The 18,183-nt window shown below is 44.5% G+C and overlaps 1 protein-coding gene across 1 annotated transcript in view; it reads left to right on the top strand.

The window, feature by feature from the left end:
• Positions 1-17,775, top strand: part of PDZD2 (PDZ domain containing 2) — a 137,987-nt gene extending 120,212 nt beyond the window's left edge. The window contains exons 19-24 of the mRNA XM_086479822.1: positions 1,940-5,537; positions 6,209-6,326; positions 10,094-10,195; positions 13,721-13,991; positions 15,997-16,131; positions 17,609-17,775. Coding sequence (XP_086335948.1) covers positions 1,940-5,537; positions 6,209-6,326; positions 10,094-10,195; positions 13,721-13,991; positions 15,997-16,131; positions 17,609-17,775 — 4,391 coding nt within the window. The remainder of the gene's footprint in view (positions 1-1,939; positions 5,538-6,208; positions 6,327-10,093; positions 10,196-13,720; positions 13,992-15,996; positions 16,132-17,608) is intronic.
• The last annotated feature ends 408 nt before the right edge of the window (positions 17,776-18,183 follow it).

The following is an 18,183-nucleotide window of genomic DNA, read 5'->3' on the forward strand; positions in this document are numbered from 1 at the left end:
CGCCCCAGCTTCCCACATTGATTCAGAGAAAAAAGAGGAGGTACATCATGTCTGCGTTGCTGAGCCAGGCAAAGCACTTCATCACCAAACCAGGATTTAGGGTCCTCCCTAGCACCACAATGAGAGGAGCAAACCTACTCCCATATGAAGCATTCAAAGCTCCCACTTAACAGTATGTCCCTCCTGCCAGTATTTGCAGAGGTCTGAGTCATTTCATGCAGACCTGGAGCTAACTCAGCAGCAACCCTGTCCTGACAACCTGCTTTACTGCTGTGCTTGTTCAGTAAATAGATTGACCATTTATAATCACATTCATCTCTCTTAAATCTGGAGTTAAGTAATGTTTTTATGAATGGACAATAAGATAATAAAAGGCTCTTTTCTTCTTTCCCTTTCATGTGTCAGAATCCTCTAATGTGCAGAAAGATGAAACAGAAAACCCAAGAAAATTAGAATCTTATAAAAGTTTATTTGCATGTTTCCTATGAAAAGTTTCCAGTTTGAATTGAAATATTTGATACCTCCTTAGCTTCTTCTCAGAGCTGATTTATGCTGCTACAGCAGTATATGCATCCCCACAGACTGTACAAATTATGTGGTGTGGAAATGGGTGTTTGAAAAAGAAAAGCATACTTTTCAAATTCAGGAAGAACATAATATTTTGCTTCGTTCTAGCTTATGATCTTCTTTGTGTACCTATTAATACCTGGGAGCCTAAAGTGCTTCCAGATGCTTCAGTTCCAGTTGTTCTTTAAGGAATTCCTGGCTTGGCAGAGTCCTGTTCTTGTTTCCATAGATTGCTGTGGCTTTTGCAAGCCCATGGTAGAGGCACATTGGCACTCCTTATCAGGCAACTCTTCTGCTTTACCCTTCCCCTCACCCTGCCCCACTGGCAGAGAAGAGGGTCTCTTCCATGTATGATCCAGCATACTGAAGCAGGGCAGTACTTCAAATCCTAACCTGGCTTCAAATTGCTCTTCTGAGATGTCTTCCCCTTTTTTGACTCCACGAGGAATCGGCACTTCTTAACATGGGTACCTAAGTGGTGTGGATAATCCTGCAGGTTTGTGCAAGGATTAGAGAGATGTGCTGGTACCTTTGAGGGAGCATGAAAGAACAATGACTGTGTCGTACACCCCTCCTTCTCTGTGCACTTTCTGGGCCTTATTTGGTAGTAACTGGCCTCTGGAAGGCAGCTTGAATGGGGATGTGTGTCCCAGAAGCAGTGTAGAAAGGTAGAAGTAGATGCTTGGGGTGAAGTGCTGAAAATTGAAGAGTTGGAGAAATGGTGAACGAGAATGTGTCGGAGCGCAGCAGTGACAGGGAGCTCAATGTGTTGCCTAAGAGTGGGTTAAACGTGTATGGGAAGCAAGGAAAGGTCTGTGCCAGAAATCCTGTAAAGCCTATATGCTTAATGTGTGTATAACATCACCCATGTGTGTCACATTAAACACCTGCAGAAGTGCCGAGAGGATCAGAGTAAAGTTATTTATGCATAATTCGTTGCTGTGTTACCTGTTCACCTTTGTTTGCTCTGCCGGGGCTTTGTGTACTTTCTGCAATCTGTTGGAGGCATTTTTGATCAAACAAGTAATGAGAAGTGCAACTGCTCAGCCTGACTTACTGCACACTGACACTTTGGTAGTTGGCTGCTTGACTACTGAAATTTCGAAGATGAGAATTAAACAGATCATGACTACTCACCTTGGATGAGTGGGTTGCTCCCTTCTGTGTGCTACTGAAATAGACGGGGTTATGATTAATTTGACTTGTTGTAAACATCATTGCAGAAGAGGAGGAGTGCAGAGCAAAAGGAAACCATATAGTCTGACTACATGGGTGTCTTGTTTTTGTAGTAAAACCTGGTGTTTTGTATATCATTTCCTATATCTGACAGGATTTTGCATAATTTTTTTAATTTATTTTTATCATGATACAGCTGTCAGCAGATTTACAAACCTCATCCTGTCTCCAGGGCTAGACGGTCAAAATCAGGCCGATGTGAACAGCATCCTCGCAACCAAGGAAGAACCGAGTGCTGGGAAGCGAGAAGGAGCAGGTTTGCAAAATAATGGTGGCGACTGTGCGGTGGAGAGAGCAACACTGCCACCTGATGCCGCGAGCAAAGACGTGCAAAGAGGTACCACGAAAAGCAGCCGCTCCGACTGTGCTGCCATCATCCCTGTCACTGATATCGATGACTTGCTCAGCCAAATGGGTGCTCCCGAGAGCAGGGCTTCACGCACCCCGTCGAGAGCAGAAAGCCCCCTCCGAGATGAGTACACCACGATGTGCTGCTGCGGGACTGATGAAGGCTGTCCCGGATCTGAGCCACGGCCAGCCAAGGAGGAGCTGCTGGAAAAAAATGTGAATTGTGGCACTAATGCACAAGGGGTTTTGGGGCTGTCTGTGTTGGACTCCATTAACACAGGCAAACTTTTTACTGTGAATAAAAACTCTTTAAATAACTATTCTAGGAATTTTAGCAGTTTAAATGAGGATGAGTCGCCTGCAGCAAACTCTCCGGAAAGTAAGAGAAGCAACCCAAAGTCTATGTATGGGGCTGCAGAGGATTCTCACTCGGACACAGAGTCTGTCACAGAAACCTTTGATAGTGCTAATGTGATGTTGCTTGAGCCCTGCGCTGCTGCTAATGCTTCTGCAATCTGTGCTGTAATGGAGTCAGATGAGGAGCAAATTGAGATTTGTTGCATGAACGATGATCCACAAAAGCCCGCACAGGAGCAGCGTCTGACATCTGCAACAAGCTCATCTTCGCTGTCCCCACTGCACCCTTACAGCAACAAAGTTTTACAGACTGAGGGCTGTGCAATGTGTGGGTCGCTGGAGACGAGCATCAACAAACTAGACTTGGAAGATCATGGTGGTCCCGCTCCATGTCCTTCACAGTGTTCAGATGTGTCCTCTGCATCCTTGTGTTCTTCTTCCTCAGTTTTTCTGACAGAAAAAGATATCCTAAGTAATTCAGTTAGTATCCCTGAAGTTTACTCTTTCTGTAACAATGGTGCCTTAAGTACGGAAGAACAGATGGGTTTGGGGAACAGTAATGGACATATGAAAGGCTGTGAATCCATTAAAGAGGAAGGGTCTCTGCACTGCAAAAAGATAAGCTTTTGCTCTGCTGGAAATGTCAATGGCTCGAAGAACAACTTGCTTGAGAAAGAGGGATGTCATGATGAGCAGAGATCTAAATCTGAAAGCGAAATGGTGATTGATGACTGTCATCATACTGTTAGTTATTGCTTAGTGAAGAAAGAAACCAACAGTTCGTCTAACTTGTCTAAAACAGACAGCAATCATGTGAATGCATCATCACCAAGAGCAATATCACTCAGGTCTCCCTTTCCCACTAGATCTAAAGATCCAAAGGCTAATACAACTTACGACTTGCCAGGGAAATATGAGAAAACTAGCTCTGTGACTTCAGGAAGGACTTCAAATGGAAAAGTCCAAAGCTCAGGCACAAATCACTGCAAAGGAGCTGCAGTACCGCATAGCCCATCCTCGCAGAAAAAATCCTGTCAGGAGTCTAAGGGAGTGGCACAAAAAGGTATAATGGACACCCTTTTAAATAACCAGAAGGCCAAAGCAGGACCAAAGCTAAAAGGGTTCACCATCAAAAGCAAAGCAAAGGCAAATTTGGATTCTTCTGGCATTAATCCTACCAAAGTCAGTGGGGCTGATCAGAAAAGGGCTTCTGTTTCTCCACAGCTGTCACCCAAACTCCTGGGGAAGAAAACACCATTGTCCCGTAATTCACCTACAAACCCAGATCCTGGCAAGAGCATTTCAGCAGCCTCAAGGACTCTGAAGTCAGAGCTAGAAAATAAGCCATCTCTGGTCGTTTCTGAAGATTCATTTCTGCCTCTCCTGAATGGCACCAGCAGCCCAACAGGGAGCAGTGAAGTGAAATGTGGCTGTGGGGAGCTAACAGACCTGCAGCAGGCATGGGGAAAGCCAAAAGAAAAGCAAGTTTCCATGCAGCCTGTGGTGTGTCAGGGTAGGGGTGCTAAGGTGGAAGATTTCAGAGCCAGAGACAGCCAGTCACCTCCTCAGGGGATACCAAAAGTTGAGTATGTGAAAGGGAGTACTGAGAACCGTGGCACAGGCCAGAACACAATGAAGAACATCTACAGTGCAGATGACCTTAGGCAGTTAGATCTGCAAAACATAGGGCCGTCAGCCGGAGGCTCTTCTTCGTTAAGGTCGCCCTCAGTTCAGCAGGAGCAGCTGGAAGGGCAGGAGATCCAGCGTACTTTCATTGAGGTGAAGCTTTCCTCCTCATCGTCCTCTTCGTCCTCCTCCTCCTCCTCTGCGTCTTCCTCACCAGCATCATTTTTGCAGCTGCCATTGCTGGAGAAAACAGAGGAGGGGAGCACAGAAGTCCCTCGGCTGACTGAGGAGATGGGTACAATGCAGTGTTTCTCGAAAGTGGATGCCACTGGAGACAGAAATCTCTATGGCTTGTCGAAACCCGTGACAAGGACTTACTCGATGCCGGTCCAGTTATCGGGTCACTTAAGGGAGGACTGCCATGTTGCAGAGGTTCATCCTGTGCAAGGCCCTCAGGGCCATGCTGCAGAGGAGAAATACCCACAGGCAGCAACAGGGATGTTAAAGATGGTCCATCTGAATCTGTCGAATGGCCAGAGCGAGAAGGAGCAGGCCTGCACCTCCAAAAACACTCAGAGAGTCCATGACATGTCCCACTCAGCCAGCGACATTAGCTGCCCTGCTGCCAATAAGCTGAGGAGCTTCAGGAGAAATTACTACTACTATGAGCTGAACTGGCCACATGAACCTACCTCATCCTTCTCTGTCAAACAGAGGATCAAATCCTTTGAAAACCTGGCAAATTTTGACCGGCCCATCGTGAAGGCCATCAATATACACTCGGCTGCGAGGTCCTCCCTCGCCAGGAGGTCGTGTGGTGGGATGGTGGCTGCAGCCAGCCCCACCGAGACACCACGGGCCTTGCGGCGCAGCTTGAGCTCCTACGGTGGCAGCTCGAACCCAGCCAGTGCCATGGCCAAGTCTCCCACCAGCGCAGAGCCCAGGCATGTGGCAGAAGGCGGCAAGGGGGAAGGAAAGCCCCAGAGGAGCGAGGAGGGCAATGCTGGGGCAGACGGTGCTGCCTTTCCCGCCTCAGCCTTGCAGGTGCGCCGCAGCCGAGGACTGGGACGGCCGCCGCTGTCCCGCTCCCGCCTGCGGGAGCTGAGGGCCCTCAGCATGCCCGACCTGGACAAGCTGTGTGGAGAGGGCTTCTCAGGGCCACCACAACCCACCTGCTTCAAGACGGAGCTGGAAATCACGCCCCGCAGAGCCCTCGGCGTGCCTGCCCGGAGTGACGCAGCCCCGCCGGCCTGCTGCGGGCCCGCTGAGGCGAGTGGGATGGGAACAGGTGCCAGCAGCCCTCAGGACAGCGGCTCAGGGACATCGGGGTCTGCCTCTGATGATGACGCGCCCCCTGGCAGCTGTCTGGATGGGGAGCGCTCAGAAAACAGCTGGTCCATCAGGTTGGTATTGGCTTTGTTACCACTGTTTCACTTTCATTCCCCACAAGCTTCTCCCAAAGTGAAGCTTCCCCATTGCCCCGAGTCAACCCCAAAGCATGTTGCAGCTTTGGCCCCAGCCCCTGTTCCCTTCACGATCTGGGGTGCTCTTCTTCGTGCTCTTGATCACTCGGAGCTGCCATGCTGCTGTCTGGTGGTGGCTGTGCTTCAGTACAGGGTGAAACACTTCATTCTGTCAGGGCCAGGCTCTTTTTCTGTGTCCCTTGTAGCTAGTTTTGATCAGTTTTTGGCCACGTTATGGCACAGCAGCCGCTATGGAGGGGAGGCTGCACAGCGCTGGCTGCCAGCACAGCCTGCAGTGACAAATGAACTTGTCCTGCCAGAAGCAGTCTTCAGATGTAGTTGTCTCCTTGGTTTTGTTAATGTCTGTTGCTAAAATCATTGGGGAAGGAGGAGGAGAACAGAACAGGGGACTGATTTTTTGAGATGCCTTCTCTGCCCCTTCCCATTCTCCCAGCATACACCATTTCTTACCTGTTTTCAAGATTTCTGCTTGTTAATGAGCTGGCCCTTAATCATTTACCCTAATGCAATCTCCATTGTATACCTGAAATACATCTCTACATGGTCTAGAAATACAAAGCTGTCTTTTTATATTTTTCTGTTCATTTTAGCTTGGATCAGCTGCTTGTCTCAACCCTGGACCAGCAAAAGCTGCAATCTGTTTTGTCAGGAGTAGTAACAAAATGTGACGTTGCTACTATGCTGCAAGAAGTCAAAGCACAAGTAAAGGTAAAAACCAGAAGATAAAACTATATTATTGGTGGTATTTTTAAAGGTTTTATTAATGGCAAATAAAAATCTCTCCCGAACAGTTTCAGACCTCCTCCAGTAGTCCTGTGGTAGGTTACAGTTGATGGTAGTTTTACTAATGATGGTATTTGCATGCCTGTTACAGACCCATAATAAGTTTGAATGGCTTTTGTATAAGTAGTATTGTTTGACTGATGCAAAAGCAGGTTTGAGCCACAATAAATAGACCTATTTTAAGTGGAGTTGTATGCCTCTATTTGAGTCATTATTACAGCTGAGAAACCCCTGGGTTTGCCAATAATTGCACATCAGAATTTAACTTTGGACCACCCGTCTGGGTCAGACGCACTTCCCCAGCCACGCAAGGGAAGCTCTGCTCCTCTCTGTGCCTGGAAGCATCTGCCTTTTGCTGGAAGCTGCAATCACGGAAATTTAATTTATTTTGTTTAATGCTGAACTGGTGGCTTGCAACACCAGAAGACCGCTGCTGGATGGTTTGTAGGAGTCTACTGTGACCTTTTTGTTCTCTTCTTTGGAAACTGGTTGTTGCATTAAGATACCTTGCTTCATTATCAATTCATTATTCATGCAGCACAAGAAAGACACAGACCTGTTGGAGCAAGACCAGAGGAGTGGCACAAAAATTATCAGAGTACTGGAACACCTCTCCTGTGAGGTTGAGAGAGTTGGGGTTGTTCAGCCTGGAGAAGAGAAGATTCCAGGGAGACGTTCTAGCAGCCTCTCAGTACTTAAAGGGGGCCTATAAGAAAGATGGAGGCAATTTTCTTGGCAGGGACTGTTGTGATAGGACAAGGAGTAATAGTTTTAAACTAAAAGAGGGCAGATTTAGACTAGATGTAAGGAAGAAATTTTTTACAATTAGGTTGGTGAAACACTGGAGCAGATTGCCCAGAGAGGTGGTAGAACATTCGAGGTCGGATTGGATGGGGCTCTGAGCAACCTGATCGAGCTGAAGGTGTCCTTGCTCACTGCAGGGGCATTGGACTAGACGGCCTTTAAAGGTCCCTTCCAACGCAAACTATTCTATGATTCCATGATTTTCAAACTGTTTAAAGAAGTCCTCCAAAGTGAAATGGCTGCCAGAACATTACTTCCTTGTTTGTGTTTGTGGGATACATCCACATCCTTTTTAAATCAGAACAGAAGTTGATAAAATAATGACAGCATTGGTGGGGAAACTGCCATCTGGTCTGCGTAACTGCTGGCTGAGCTGCATTTAGAGCGTTCCCGAATCTTATTCAAAAAGGCTGCTATTTCGAATGTAGAACAGGCTGGGGGGAATGGGACTTAAGCAAAATACCTGTCTTTGCCTCCTTCCAGGGACAGCCTAGCTAGGGCTTGCGAGTCCCAAGAGCTTGGTGAACCATGAGGGTTTGGTAGGTTTACTGGTAAAATTAGGATTGGATTGTGCTTCTGGCTGAAGGTAATTAAGTGTTCTTAAAAGTATTTTGCATGGGGGCTTGGAGAGATTATTTATTTATGCGACTTTTCAAAGCCTGAGAACTCAAATATTTATAAGGCTGAATGCTTTTTGGAGTGCACTCCTTGTCTGCATAGTTTCTTATCCATATTTAAGCCCAGTATGGCACGTACACTGGAAAATTTTATGCTAGTCAAATGCTAGATTTAAATATACAATAGGACAGTTCTCCATAGTTATGCAATTGCTGAAAGATGAAATAGACTGCCTGATTCAGGCTGAGAGCTTCCCTGGGAAGAGTTTGTCATCATCTTTTGCTCTGAACAGTGCTGAATTTACTGCTAGCATTTAGTAAGGACTACTAAAATAAAAAAAATAAATATGTGGGCATTTTGTTGTTTAAATCTCTATGCCAAATGATCTCTGGCTAACGGGCTAAACAGAGGTGATAACTGGAGGCCTTGCATTGCCACTGTGTGGCCAAGTGAGGCAATAAGCTTCCGTAGCCAGATCTCTCTGCCCCGTAGTACATGTGCTGGCCGAGGACAGCATTGAGAGCTGGGGAGGGAGTAAATGCATGACCTCAGCAATGGGAAGCCAGGGTTCTGACTGTGTTGCTGCCTGGCCTAGGACGTGTGGTCCTCACAAAACCCCTAACATCTGAGCCTCTGATTTTTTTTTTTTTTTTCTTTCCCCGTTTAAGAAAATTAAGTTGTGGTAGCAAGGGTTCGAAAGAACTTGACCTCTTAAACAAAAAGGGTTGCTATAGTACTTAACTGTCAAAGATATGTGTATGTTTCCATTACGCTCACTGCACTTTCAAAGGGTCTAGCCTAGATACTTAACTGATTTTTTATTTCTGGCCTAACATAAAGCTGTTCTCACTTGAGTACGTGTCAGAAGGGTCTTAACATCTACAAAAGACTGTGGAGTAAGATGTTCAGCCCTGACTACTCCTTTGTCCTTGGGCACTGATGGATCAGTCATGTGGAACAGAGTAGCATTAGTTTCTAACTTTGGCTGTGTGTATTGCAGGGATGCCTCTAAGGCAGAAAATCTTCCAGGGCCACTATTTGGCAAAAAAGCACACAGTGAGACCAAGAATTTGACTGTTGTTTCACCAAAACCTGATAATGATCTGTGGTTCCCTGTGCTTTTTGAAAAAAAAAATTAAAAGGCAAATGCTGAGTTAAAATGTTGGGTTTAGTGAACTAAATACGTCATTTAACACTAAATAGATTAAGAGGTTGGTTTCTAATGATGTGCCATTAATTTTAGCGCTGGCAGTTTCTGGAAATAACTTACGTTGGATGGGATCCCAGCGAAAAACTGAGACCTGTTTTCTACTCCTGACTTCTGATGCTCTGCCCCTGACTTCTGATGCTCTGCCCCACAGTTACTGTCCCCTTGCTCCACCAAATGGCTGCTTACAGTCCTCCTTACACCACAAAATGTGGTCTGTGTAACAGCGTCTGGTTTTGTCCTAATAACTGTTCAGGAGACAGCACCAGACTTGCTGGATGGGGCGACTACTCTCTCATGGCAAATTCTGTATTTTGGCAGCAGGCCATCACTTCGAAGAAGTCAGCTTTAGACCTTTGTGCTGGTCTGGAGCCAAGTTCAGCCCTGGTGCAGACGTGGACATATCCTTTTCCTGTGCTAGATGCTCCGATTTCCACAACAGCACAGCTTAGTCCTGTTTGGATCACTAATAGGCTCCTTATTTTCATCTCCCAAGTGAAACAGTTTTTCCTGCTGTCCCATTTAACCTTCCCAAGCTTCAATTTGTAGCCACTGCCCCTTGCAAGATTGTCCAGCACTGCTGAGGAGAGGTTGATGCAACTGCCCTGCATTACATTTTTGTAACTGCCTTTTAAGAGGAAGGAGAAGTGGGATAACAAAGGTGTTAGTAATTCCCTGGAAAGTACAGGTCTAGAAAGGTGTATGGGAGCTATTGAGTTTTGGCTGCAAAATGTTGAGCAACGCAGTTGATTACAGCATGTGAAAATTAGGCTGCTCGAGGTTTAATACCCTTCCACTATCCTAATTTTGACTTTGCTTTTTAGTCTTGGACTGACTGAAGAAATCCTTAATGTCACGTGAGTTCTCTTATCTGGCTGCTACTGATCTCTAGCATGAAAATAAATGTGTTTAATGTCTCTGTTTTAATTCCTTGAATTGCTTTTTTCACCCGCCATAATTGGAGGGTAGTGGGAGTTTGTAATTTCTGTGGGAACTTTGTGTTGATCTTTGGTTTTGTTTTTCTTCTCCTTCCCTTTCCCCTCCACCTCCGTTTTCCTGCTAGAGCAAAGAAGACACATACTTTGTAGTCTTGCACAAAGAAGAAGGAGCTGGCCTGGGATTTAGTGTTGCTGGAGGAATAGATTTGGAACAGAAATCAGTCACAGTAAGTGATAGCTGCAAGTCATTTTTTTGGAAAGCTCCCTTTAAAGCAGGCTGGTGATCAGATCAAGTGCTCATTTATCAAGACTCACTGCAAGTCATTCACAGTCATAAAACAGTGTCTCTCAGAGGTGGCTGCATGCCATCTGCTACTGAAATCAAAGAGTGCCTGGGAAGTGTAATTTTTATTATTGCAGATGGGTACCAATTATGTTTTCAGTCTTTAAAAGTCTTTCAGTGGGATCAGCTAGATCTAAATCCTATGCAGGTGAATAAAATTCTGCATGCATATGCAGTGCATGCAACCTTTTAGGAGAGATTTTCAACCCCAGCCCTTGAAAGTGAACTCTGCAGCAAAGGTTTTGAAGGATTTTGCAAATCCTGAGAATGACTTTTTCGGATCTCAGCAAACATTCTGATTTCACTTCACAAATGTGTTTTGGTGTTATTAAGACCTGTGGGTGGTCAGTAAATGACGGTTATTGTTTTGTTTGTTTGTTTTTAAAAAAATCTTATACAGCATTCTAAACCAAAGATACTGTGAGGCATTAAGTGATGTTGTTGTATGAAAAGTGATACCAAGCACTGATGTACTGTTCAAAAACAGATCAGTGAGACAGAAATATCCAAGGCAACCAGTGTCCTGTGTGACAGTTTCTTTAAACAGGATACATATTTAAATTCTGCCTTGAAGGAGAGGGATCCATTAAGTGCTGAGATTAGAAGAAGGATATGTCCTCAGCCTTTGAGGCCTGCAGCAGCCCTTGCAGGAATCTTCTGGTTTTTCCTCTTAGACAAGAGCAGTATAAGTAAGTGGAATGGAATAGAATAGACTATTTCAGTTGGAAGGGTCCTACACTGATCATCTGGTCCAGCTGCCTGACCACTTCAGGGCTGACCAAAGCCTAAGGCGTGTTACTGAGGGCATTGGCCAGGGGCCTCTGAAACACTGACAGGCTTGGGGCATCAACCAGCTCTCTAGGGAGCCTGTTCCAGTGTTTGACCACACTCTCAGTAAAGAAACGCTTCCTCATGTCCAGCCTAAACCTTCCCGGCGCAGCTTTGAGCCATTCCCATGCGTTCTGTCACTGGATCCCAGGAAGAAGAGATCAGCACCTCCCTCTCCACGTCCCCTCCTCGGGAAGCTGCAGAGGGCGATGAGGTCGCCCCTCAGCCTCCTTGGCTCCAAACCAGACAAGCCCAGACTCCTCAGCCGCTCCTCCCAGGACCTGCCTCCCAGCCCTTTCACCAGCTTTGTTGCCCTCCTCTGGAGGCGTTCAAGGACCTTCACGTCCTTCTGAAATGGTGGGGCCCAGAACTGCACACGGTGCTCAAGGGGAGGCCGCACCAGCGCTGAGTACAGCGGGACAACCAGCTCTTTAGGCCGGCTGGCCGTGCCGTGGGTGATGCACCCCGGGATGCGGTTTGCCCTCTGGGCTGCCAGGGCACCTGCTGACTCACACGGAGCCTGCTGTCGGCCAGCACCCCCAGAGCCCTTTCTGCAGGGCTGCTCTCCAGCCACTCCTCTCCCAGTCTATACTTGTGCCTGACATTATCCTGTCCCAGGTGCAGAATCTGGCATTAGTTCTTGTTAAATGTCATCCCATTAATCATTGGCCAGTGCTCCAGTCTACCCAGATCCTTCTGCAAGGCCTCTTGTCCCTCAAGAGAGTCAACAGCACCTCCCAGTTTGGTATCATCAGCAAACTTGCTAACGGTGCATTCAACTCCTGCATCCAAATCATTGATAAATACATTGAACAGAGCTGGCCCTAGAATTGAGCCCAGAGGAACACCGCTGGTGACTGGTCATCAGCCAGATGTATCTCCGTTCGCTACAGCCCTTTGAGCCCTGGCGCCCAGCCAGTTCTTCACCCTTAGGTAAAATACTCGATGTATTTTACATGAAGCAGTCTTTGAATTAGAACATGGTTACGGTCTAGGGAACAGACTCCACTACTCCGGCTAAAAAGGTTGTGTTCCTTCTGTCTGTCCCAAACACTCGTAGCGGCAGCTGTGAGCCAGAGGAAGGCTCAACAGCATCCCACCCCAGAGGGCTCCTCACCTAGAGACTGGGACACTATGTAAAAATCCAATCTTGAGCTCTCTCAGGCTGAGTAGCTGATGAAGACTTTCTCCTGAATGCCATTAGCCATGAGACCAAAAGAGCATCAGCTCCTGCTCTTTCCAGATCCGATTCGTTCAGTGTGTTTGAAATGTGCTTCTCAGGCGGGGAACGTGTTGATGTGTTAATGTCCTTGACCTACTGGGATTCTGTGTCCCAGCTGCATTTAGGGTTGCCACTGGGTGCTGGGCTGCTTAGATGGGCTGTTCTGCCCATGCTTTGGTGCAGAAATGGAAATGCGTAGTGAGATTCAAGGTACTGAGGAGTTGAGCATATAAGGGAAGTCAGCAGATGTTTTGGACCCCTGTAGTCCCTTCATCTCTTGCATTTGGGTGTCTACATCTGTCATGGAGGCTGTTATTCCAGCTTTGAAGACCTGCTTAGGCTGACTGGAAATGTACCCCCTCAGATCTGTAGGGTTGTGGCAGGTGCCCATGTCAGCATGGCCGTGCAGTGAGAGGGAACAGGAGCCAAAATGCTTCTGATTCCTCACCATTGGTCTGGGTATTAGAAGAAATTCTTAGAGAAACTGCCATGCAGGATTCTGTCCACAGATTTACTGCCTTGAACCTTTCCCCAGCGGACCTAGAACAGCGTGTATGGGAAACCATATTCTGGCTGCTAAAATTACAGTGCCTGATAGGTCAGTCTTTAAATACCAGGTCTTGAGTCTTTTAGTGAATTCCTTTCTGCAAATGGTGGACATCTAAGTCTCAGCTGCAGTTGCTGGAGTTTACTCAAAGTTTAATCTGCTCTGAAGACAGTTTTTTTTTTCTGTAGAAAAAAATGCATTTCAAGCCACTAAATAGTCCCTTTGCATATATTTGCATGATACTTGATCAGCCTAATTGGGATGAACAATTAAACACTTGTACAGCTGCAGCAGTCAGAGCCTTTCTTTGCACAAACACTGTGCACTGCTTTGAAGCGTGCATGCTGTTTTCAGCTGAGGTCGCATGTCTCAGTCAGTGGGAATTGGGGGAGTGGGTGTCACACACTGCGCTGTTGTTCTTGGTGGTTGCTGTAGCATGGATGTGGATTTAACCTGTGTGTCACTTGGAAGTATGTTCATTGAAGACCTTTGAGGAGTTCAGTGAAAGCATAAATGATTTGTGATGTTATGTTCTCTTGCTGGTTTTAGTCGTCTTAGGCTTAGAAATGACCATGCAATAATAGCGTCTTTTCCTCTTTCTCCCCTGCCCCGCCATCCCTAACTGTGGATTCTTGTCCAGTCGCTTAGGCCTTAGTATTTGAGGGTATTCATTGGAGCAAGTGTGGTGTGCTTGATACCCAGACGGTGGGCACTGATCGCAAACTTTGTAGGGTTTCCATGTTCCCCTTGGCCTATTGAGCACTATGTCGTCATGAGGTTAAAGCATTCTTAAGTTAAAATCTTTCTTGTAGGTCCACAGAGTGTTTTCAAAGGGAGTGGCATCTCAAGAAGGGACTATTCATCGAGGAGATCTTGTTCTGTCAATCAATGGCAAGTCTCTTGCAAGCTCAGTCCATGGGGATGTCCTGAATACTCTTCACCAAGCAAGACTGTACAAATACGCGGTCATTGTCATCCAGAAGGAAAAGGACAAAGCAAACAGTTCTTCCAGACTTGAGATATCAGCTACTGGCAGAAAATGCGTGGGGTCTGGAAAGGGTGTTTCCATGGAAATAGGAACAGGTATGATCTCTGTCCAAAAACAATTGGAAGGATTCCCTTGCAGAGCAGACAGAAGGGAAAAATGTCCATGTGTTTTAGATTAAAAGCGTCTGTGCCTTATGTGATTGAAGGGAGCAAATGAAATTACCTTTAAATTTTATTTGTTCTCTTTGGAGCCTAAATGCAGTTTGGTTTGGTGTGTTTTTTTTGTTTTTTTTTTTTTTTTAAATATCATAACTAGGCAGAAACTTAGAAGGATGTTTAGGGCCTAATCCAATTTCTACTGAAGTTGGTGGTTCCACATACTCTTCCAGTCCAGGATAAACTCCTTGTAAGTAAAAACAGTAGTCAGTGCAAGAAAGCAAACAACCAAAAAAAGAAAAAAAAAAAACCAACAAAAAACCAAAACCAAAACACAACCTCAAAGAAGAACCCAAGCCTTGCAGATTGTTATGCATAGGGACTGGACTTGCTCTTTATAATAGCATATTTCATACTGTTTCTACTAAAAGCACAGAAAAAAAAGATTTTGATATTACCATAAATGGAGCTAAGCCAAATGCAAGTTGGCCATCCCATAGGAAACTAGGGATTAATGATTTAAGTGGAAATGTATTGTTGGAATGGTAAATTCCTGTTGGGGAACAAGACAGCATTTCAGTGTGAAGGCTGCACTTCGGCTGTTACAAACAGATCTCTCACATTTTTTGTAGAATTAAGACACGAAACCCTTTAGTACGTGTCTGTGTGCCACTGCTTCAGGAGCAGGGTATGACCTGTTTCAGTGCTGCACTGCTGCAGTGTCCTCGGGAGACAGTGGGCTTATTGCTGAGAGATTGGGTGATGTGACTTCCCCTGCCTTCCAGGGCAGTACCAGGCACGCGGCTCAGACCACCCCAAAACCAGGACGTGGAGCTGCCACTCATCTGTTTTTCACCTGTTGGCCGTAATCATTACTGGTGGTTGTTTTTTTCTGTGGCAGTTTTTATTGGTTTATGCTTTCACTGGCTTTTATAGGACAGCTTTGTAATACGGGTTAAAATAAATAGAAAGCACTCTGTAAATGAATGGATCAGCCTTTCTGGAATTGCTCCCACAGATACAATACTTGTGATTACTTCAGAATCCCTTTCTACCTTAAACAACCTGCATCCTGCACGTTGACAAATGCAGAATATCTGCCGGGTGCAGGCACTAGGGGGCAACGTTATCTCACAAACAGCATAGTCTTGGGTTATTAAGAACATATTTCCATCCTGAGAGGCAAAGCACATCTTCGCGTGTTTTTAGATAGCATTTGAAGTTGTTTGAGACAACAGTAGCAGTAATTTGTTATAATGCGGGCTACATAATTTTTACATTCACACAGGGCAAAGAGCCCGTTTTCCAAAACTGTACATTTATTTCCTCCCAAGCAAAACTGTATTTTATGTCAGCTACAGCAATTGCCTTCTAAAAATACTTGCCATTTAGGAGGCAAGATGCCCTACAGGTAGTTATGGTTATTTCCATAGATATGAGACCAGAAACAATTATTCACACTAATGAGTGTTTACAGACATTTCCTTGAGAGGATGGAACATGTTTGTTTAGTGTAACATTTCATTAATCACTATTATTTAAAAAGATGTGGCTCATTGAATAAGCAAGTGGGAACAAATGAAAGAAAAATAAATGCTCTCTGCTCACTATTTTTATAATTTTTCAGTTATTTTGTCGATGTTTGAAGTCTTTGCTAAGTTTACTAAGCTTGAATTTTGCTGGAAAAAAAAATGCCTTGGCAGGTTTTTATTAAAGTTGCAAAATGAAAATGTCTCTTGTGTGTAAATACATTTTGTACTGTCTGCCCTGCGCAGCTGCAATAACACACATTCACTTCTGAGAAACTGGGTGACAACATGTTCTAATCTGAATATGAATTGAACTCTGAATTGCTTTGTCACTGCAGCAAAAACAAAACCAACCAAACACAACTTGCAATTTACTGTTAACTGCATAACAAGATGCTGTGTATATTCTGTCACAGATCCAAATGTGGATATGAATGATGTCATCTGCGTTGAATTATTGAAAACGTCTGCTGGCTTGGGGTTCAGTCTTGATGGTGGAAAAGCTTCCATTGCTGGAGACAGGCCCTTGCTTGTAAAAAGAATATTTAAAGGTACTACAAGCACGCAGTGAATATTACTCCCGTTTTTGTTTTGTGCAGTGTACAGACATTTTAATTCTTGGACTACCTTTTTTTTTTTTTTTTTTTTTTGAAGCAAATGTGGGTTTTGTGGCCCTTGTTTATTACCACTTGCTAGCCAAAAGTGGTCAGTAAAAAAAGCACCCCTGGGAATGGTGAGGGATTGCTTTTGCTAGTAAATGTGGAACAATCTGATTTAGTAAATACAATGTAGTTCCTCCCTGGGCTTGTTCACTATTCTAGACATTAAATTACAGCAGCAATATCATATTGTAATGGTTTGATAAGAAGTTCATGCCTTATCAGATTCTCTTTTTAAGAGAAACGCAGGGCAGATAATCAATGTGGTTCCAAACCTGCATTATACCCGATGATTACTTTTACTTTTTTTGGGGGGGGTTGTGGTTTTGGGTTTTTTTTTTTTTTTTTGTTAGGTATCAATATTAGCTTTCACCAAGAGCGTGTGATGTTTGTATTCAAAACTGCCACTCTTGGATGCTTTGTTTGTCAGCAGGTAGTTAAACTTACATAAACTGTGTTTAGAAAGGAAACCAATCCCACATCTGTGCTGTGATTTTAATATGTATTAATCTGAGATACAGTTTAGAGAAAAATACAGCACTTTCTAAAGGAAGCTGAAACTCAATGAAGCTGTGGGCATGCGGCATTTTTACAGGATTACTTTTTAATGGTTTATTCTCTCATCAAGGAGAAAAATCAAACTGATATTTCCTGAATTCCTTATCAATTTCTCTGTGTGTGTTTGTTTTCCCCTCTTTAAAAGGTGATTCTGAGGGTAAAGGGCATGTTTAATTTTGAGCTCATTCATTTATATGCTTAGATACAGTCTTTTTCCCCTCCCCTCCATGTGATAGCTGATGTTAGTTAAATTACCATTACAGAAAACATCAGCAGTGAAGGGTATGCCCCTCTCAGGAGCTGCTTGTGGTATGTTTGTCCTGAGTTTGCAACCTGTGTTTGGTTTGTTCATCCCTGTTATCTGGGTTTTACATTCTATTGCGTTATCTGCTTATTACCGTGTTAAAATTCCATTTCAGAAAATACATCCACACTATATACAACCTGTATGTTCATTTTATCAATGAGGTTTTCTACAGCTACAGAGATAATCTACAGCATATTTCATGCAATTGTGCTTCTTCCTTCAAAACCAGACATTTTTACTGATAACAAGGATTTATCTTGGTTAAATTAACATTTTCTGTGAGGTGCAGGATGGGACAGGTTGCTATAGTGGAGCTGAACATAAGTGACTTGTTATGAAATTGCACTTTTGGAAAAATGGTTTATTTTCTGTTCACAATGGAAAGCAGATTTTTGTGATTTTACGTTTTGCGGGGGGTGTGTGTGTTGTTTCTTGGGGGTATTTTTGTTTGTGGTGGGTTTTTTTTTTTTTTTACACTGATTTTTTTTCCCCTTTTGCTCCTAGGTGGTGCTGCAGAGCAATCTGGAAACATCGCAACTGGAGATGAAATTCTTGCTGTTAGTGGAAAATCATTGCTTGGCCTCATGCATTACGATGCCTGGAATATTATTAAATCTGTGCCAGAGGGCCCTGTTCAGTTACTAATCAGAAAACACAGAACTGCAGTATGATGGAAGCACTACATCTGATCATGCTTGCTAAGAAAAAACATTTAAAACTGGCTACAAACTGTCTTTTGTTTCTAAAGCCACACAGAAGTGTCTTAATGCTTTACAGAGAGGTGCTAAGAGCCTTGGAGAAGCACTGAGCAAGCATGTGATGAGCATCGTAAAATCTCACCTAATTATCAAGGATGAAGGAAGCCAAATGTTAGAGACATTTTTGTATTATGTGGCAGTTTTAATGGAACTTCAAGACCTCTCCTGGGTTTGATTTAAAGTATTTTGACTGAGATAAATAACACTGTGCCTGTTCCTGATATTTTTAATATCTGCAGAGCGTTGGGGATATAACTTGTTGGTTGCCATCCTGTTGACAAGGATGGGTATTTAGACTGTACTGTATCATTTAGCTATAAT

The sequence above is a fragment of the Leptosomus discolor genome, chromosome Z, assembly GCF_034619465.1.
Source record: "Leptosomus discolor isolate bLepDis1 chromosome Z, bLepDis1.hap2, whole genome shotgun sequence".
NCBI classification, from domain to species: Eukaryota; Metazoa; Chordata; class Aves; order Leptosomiformes; family Leptosomidae; genus Leptosomus; species Leptosomus discolor.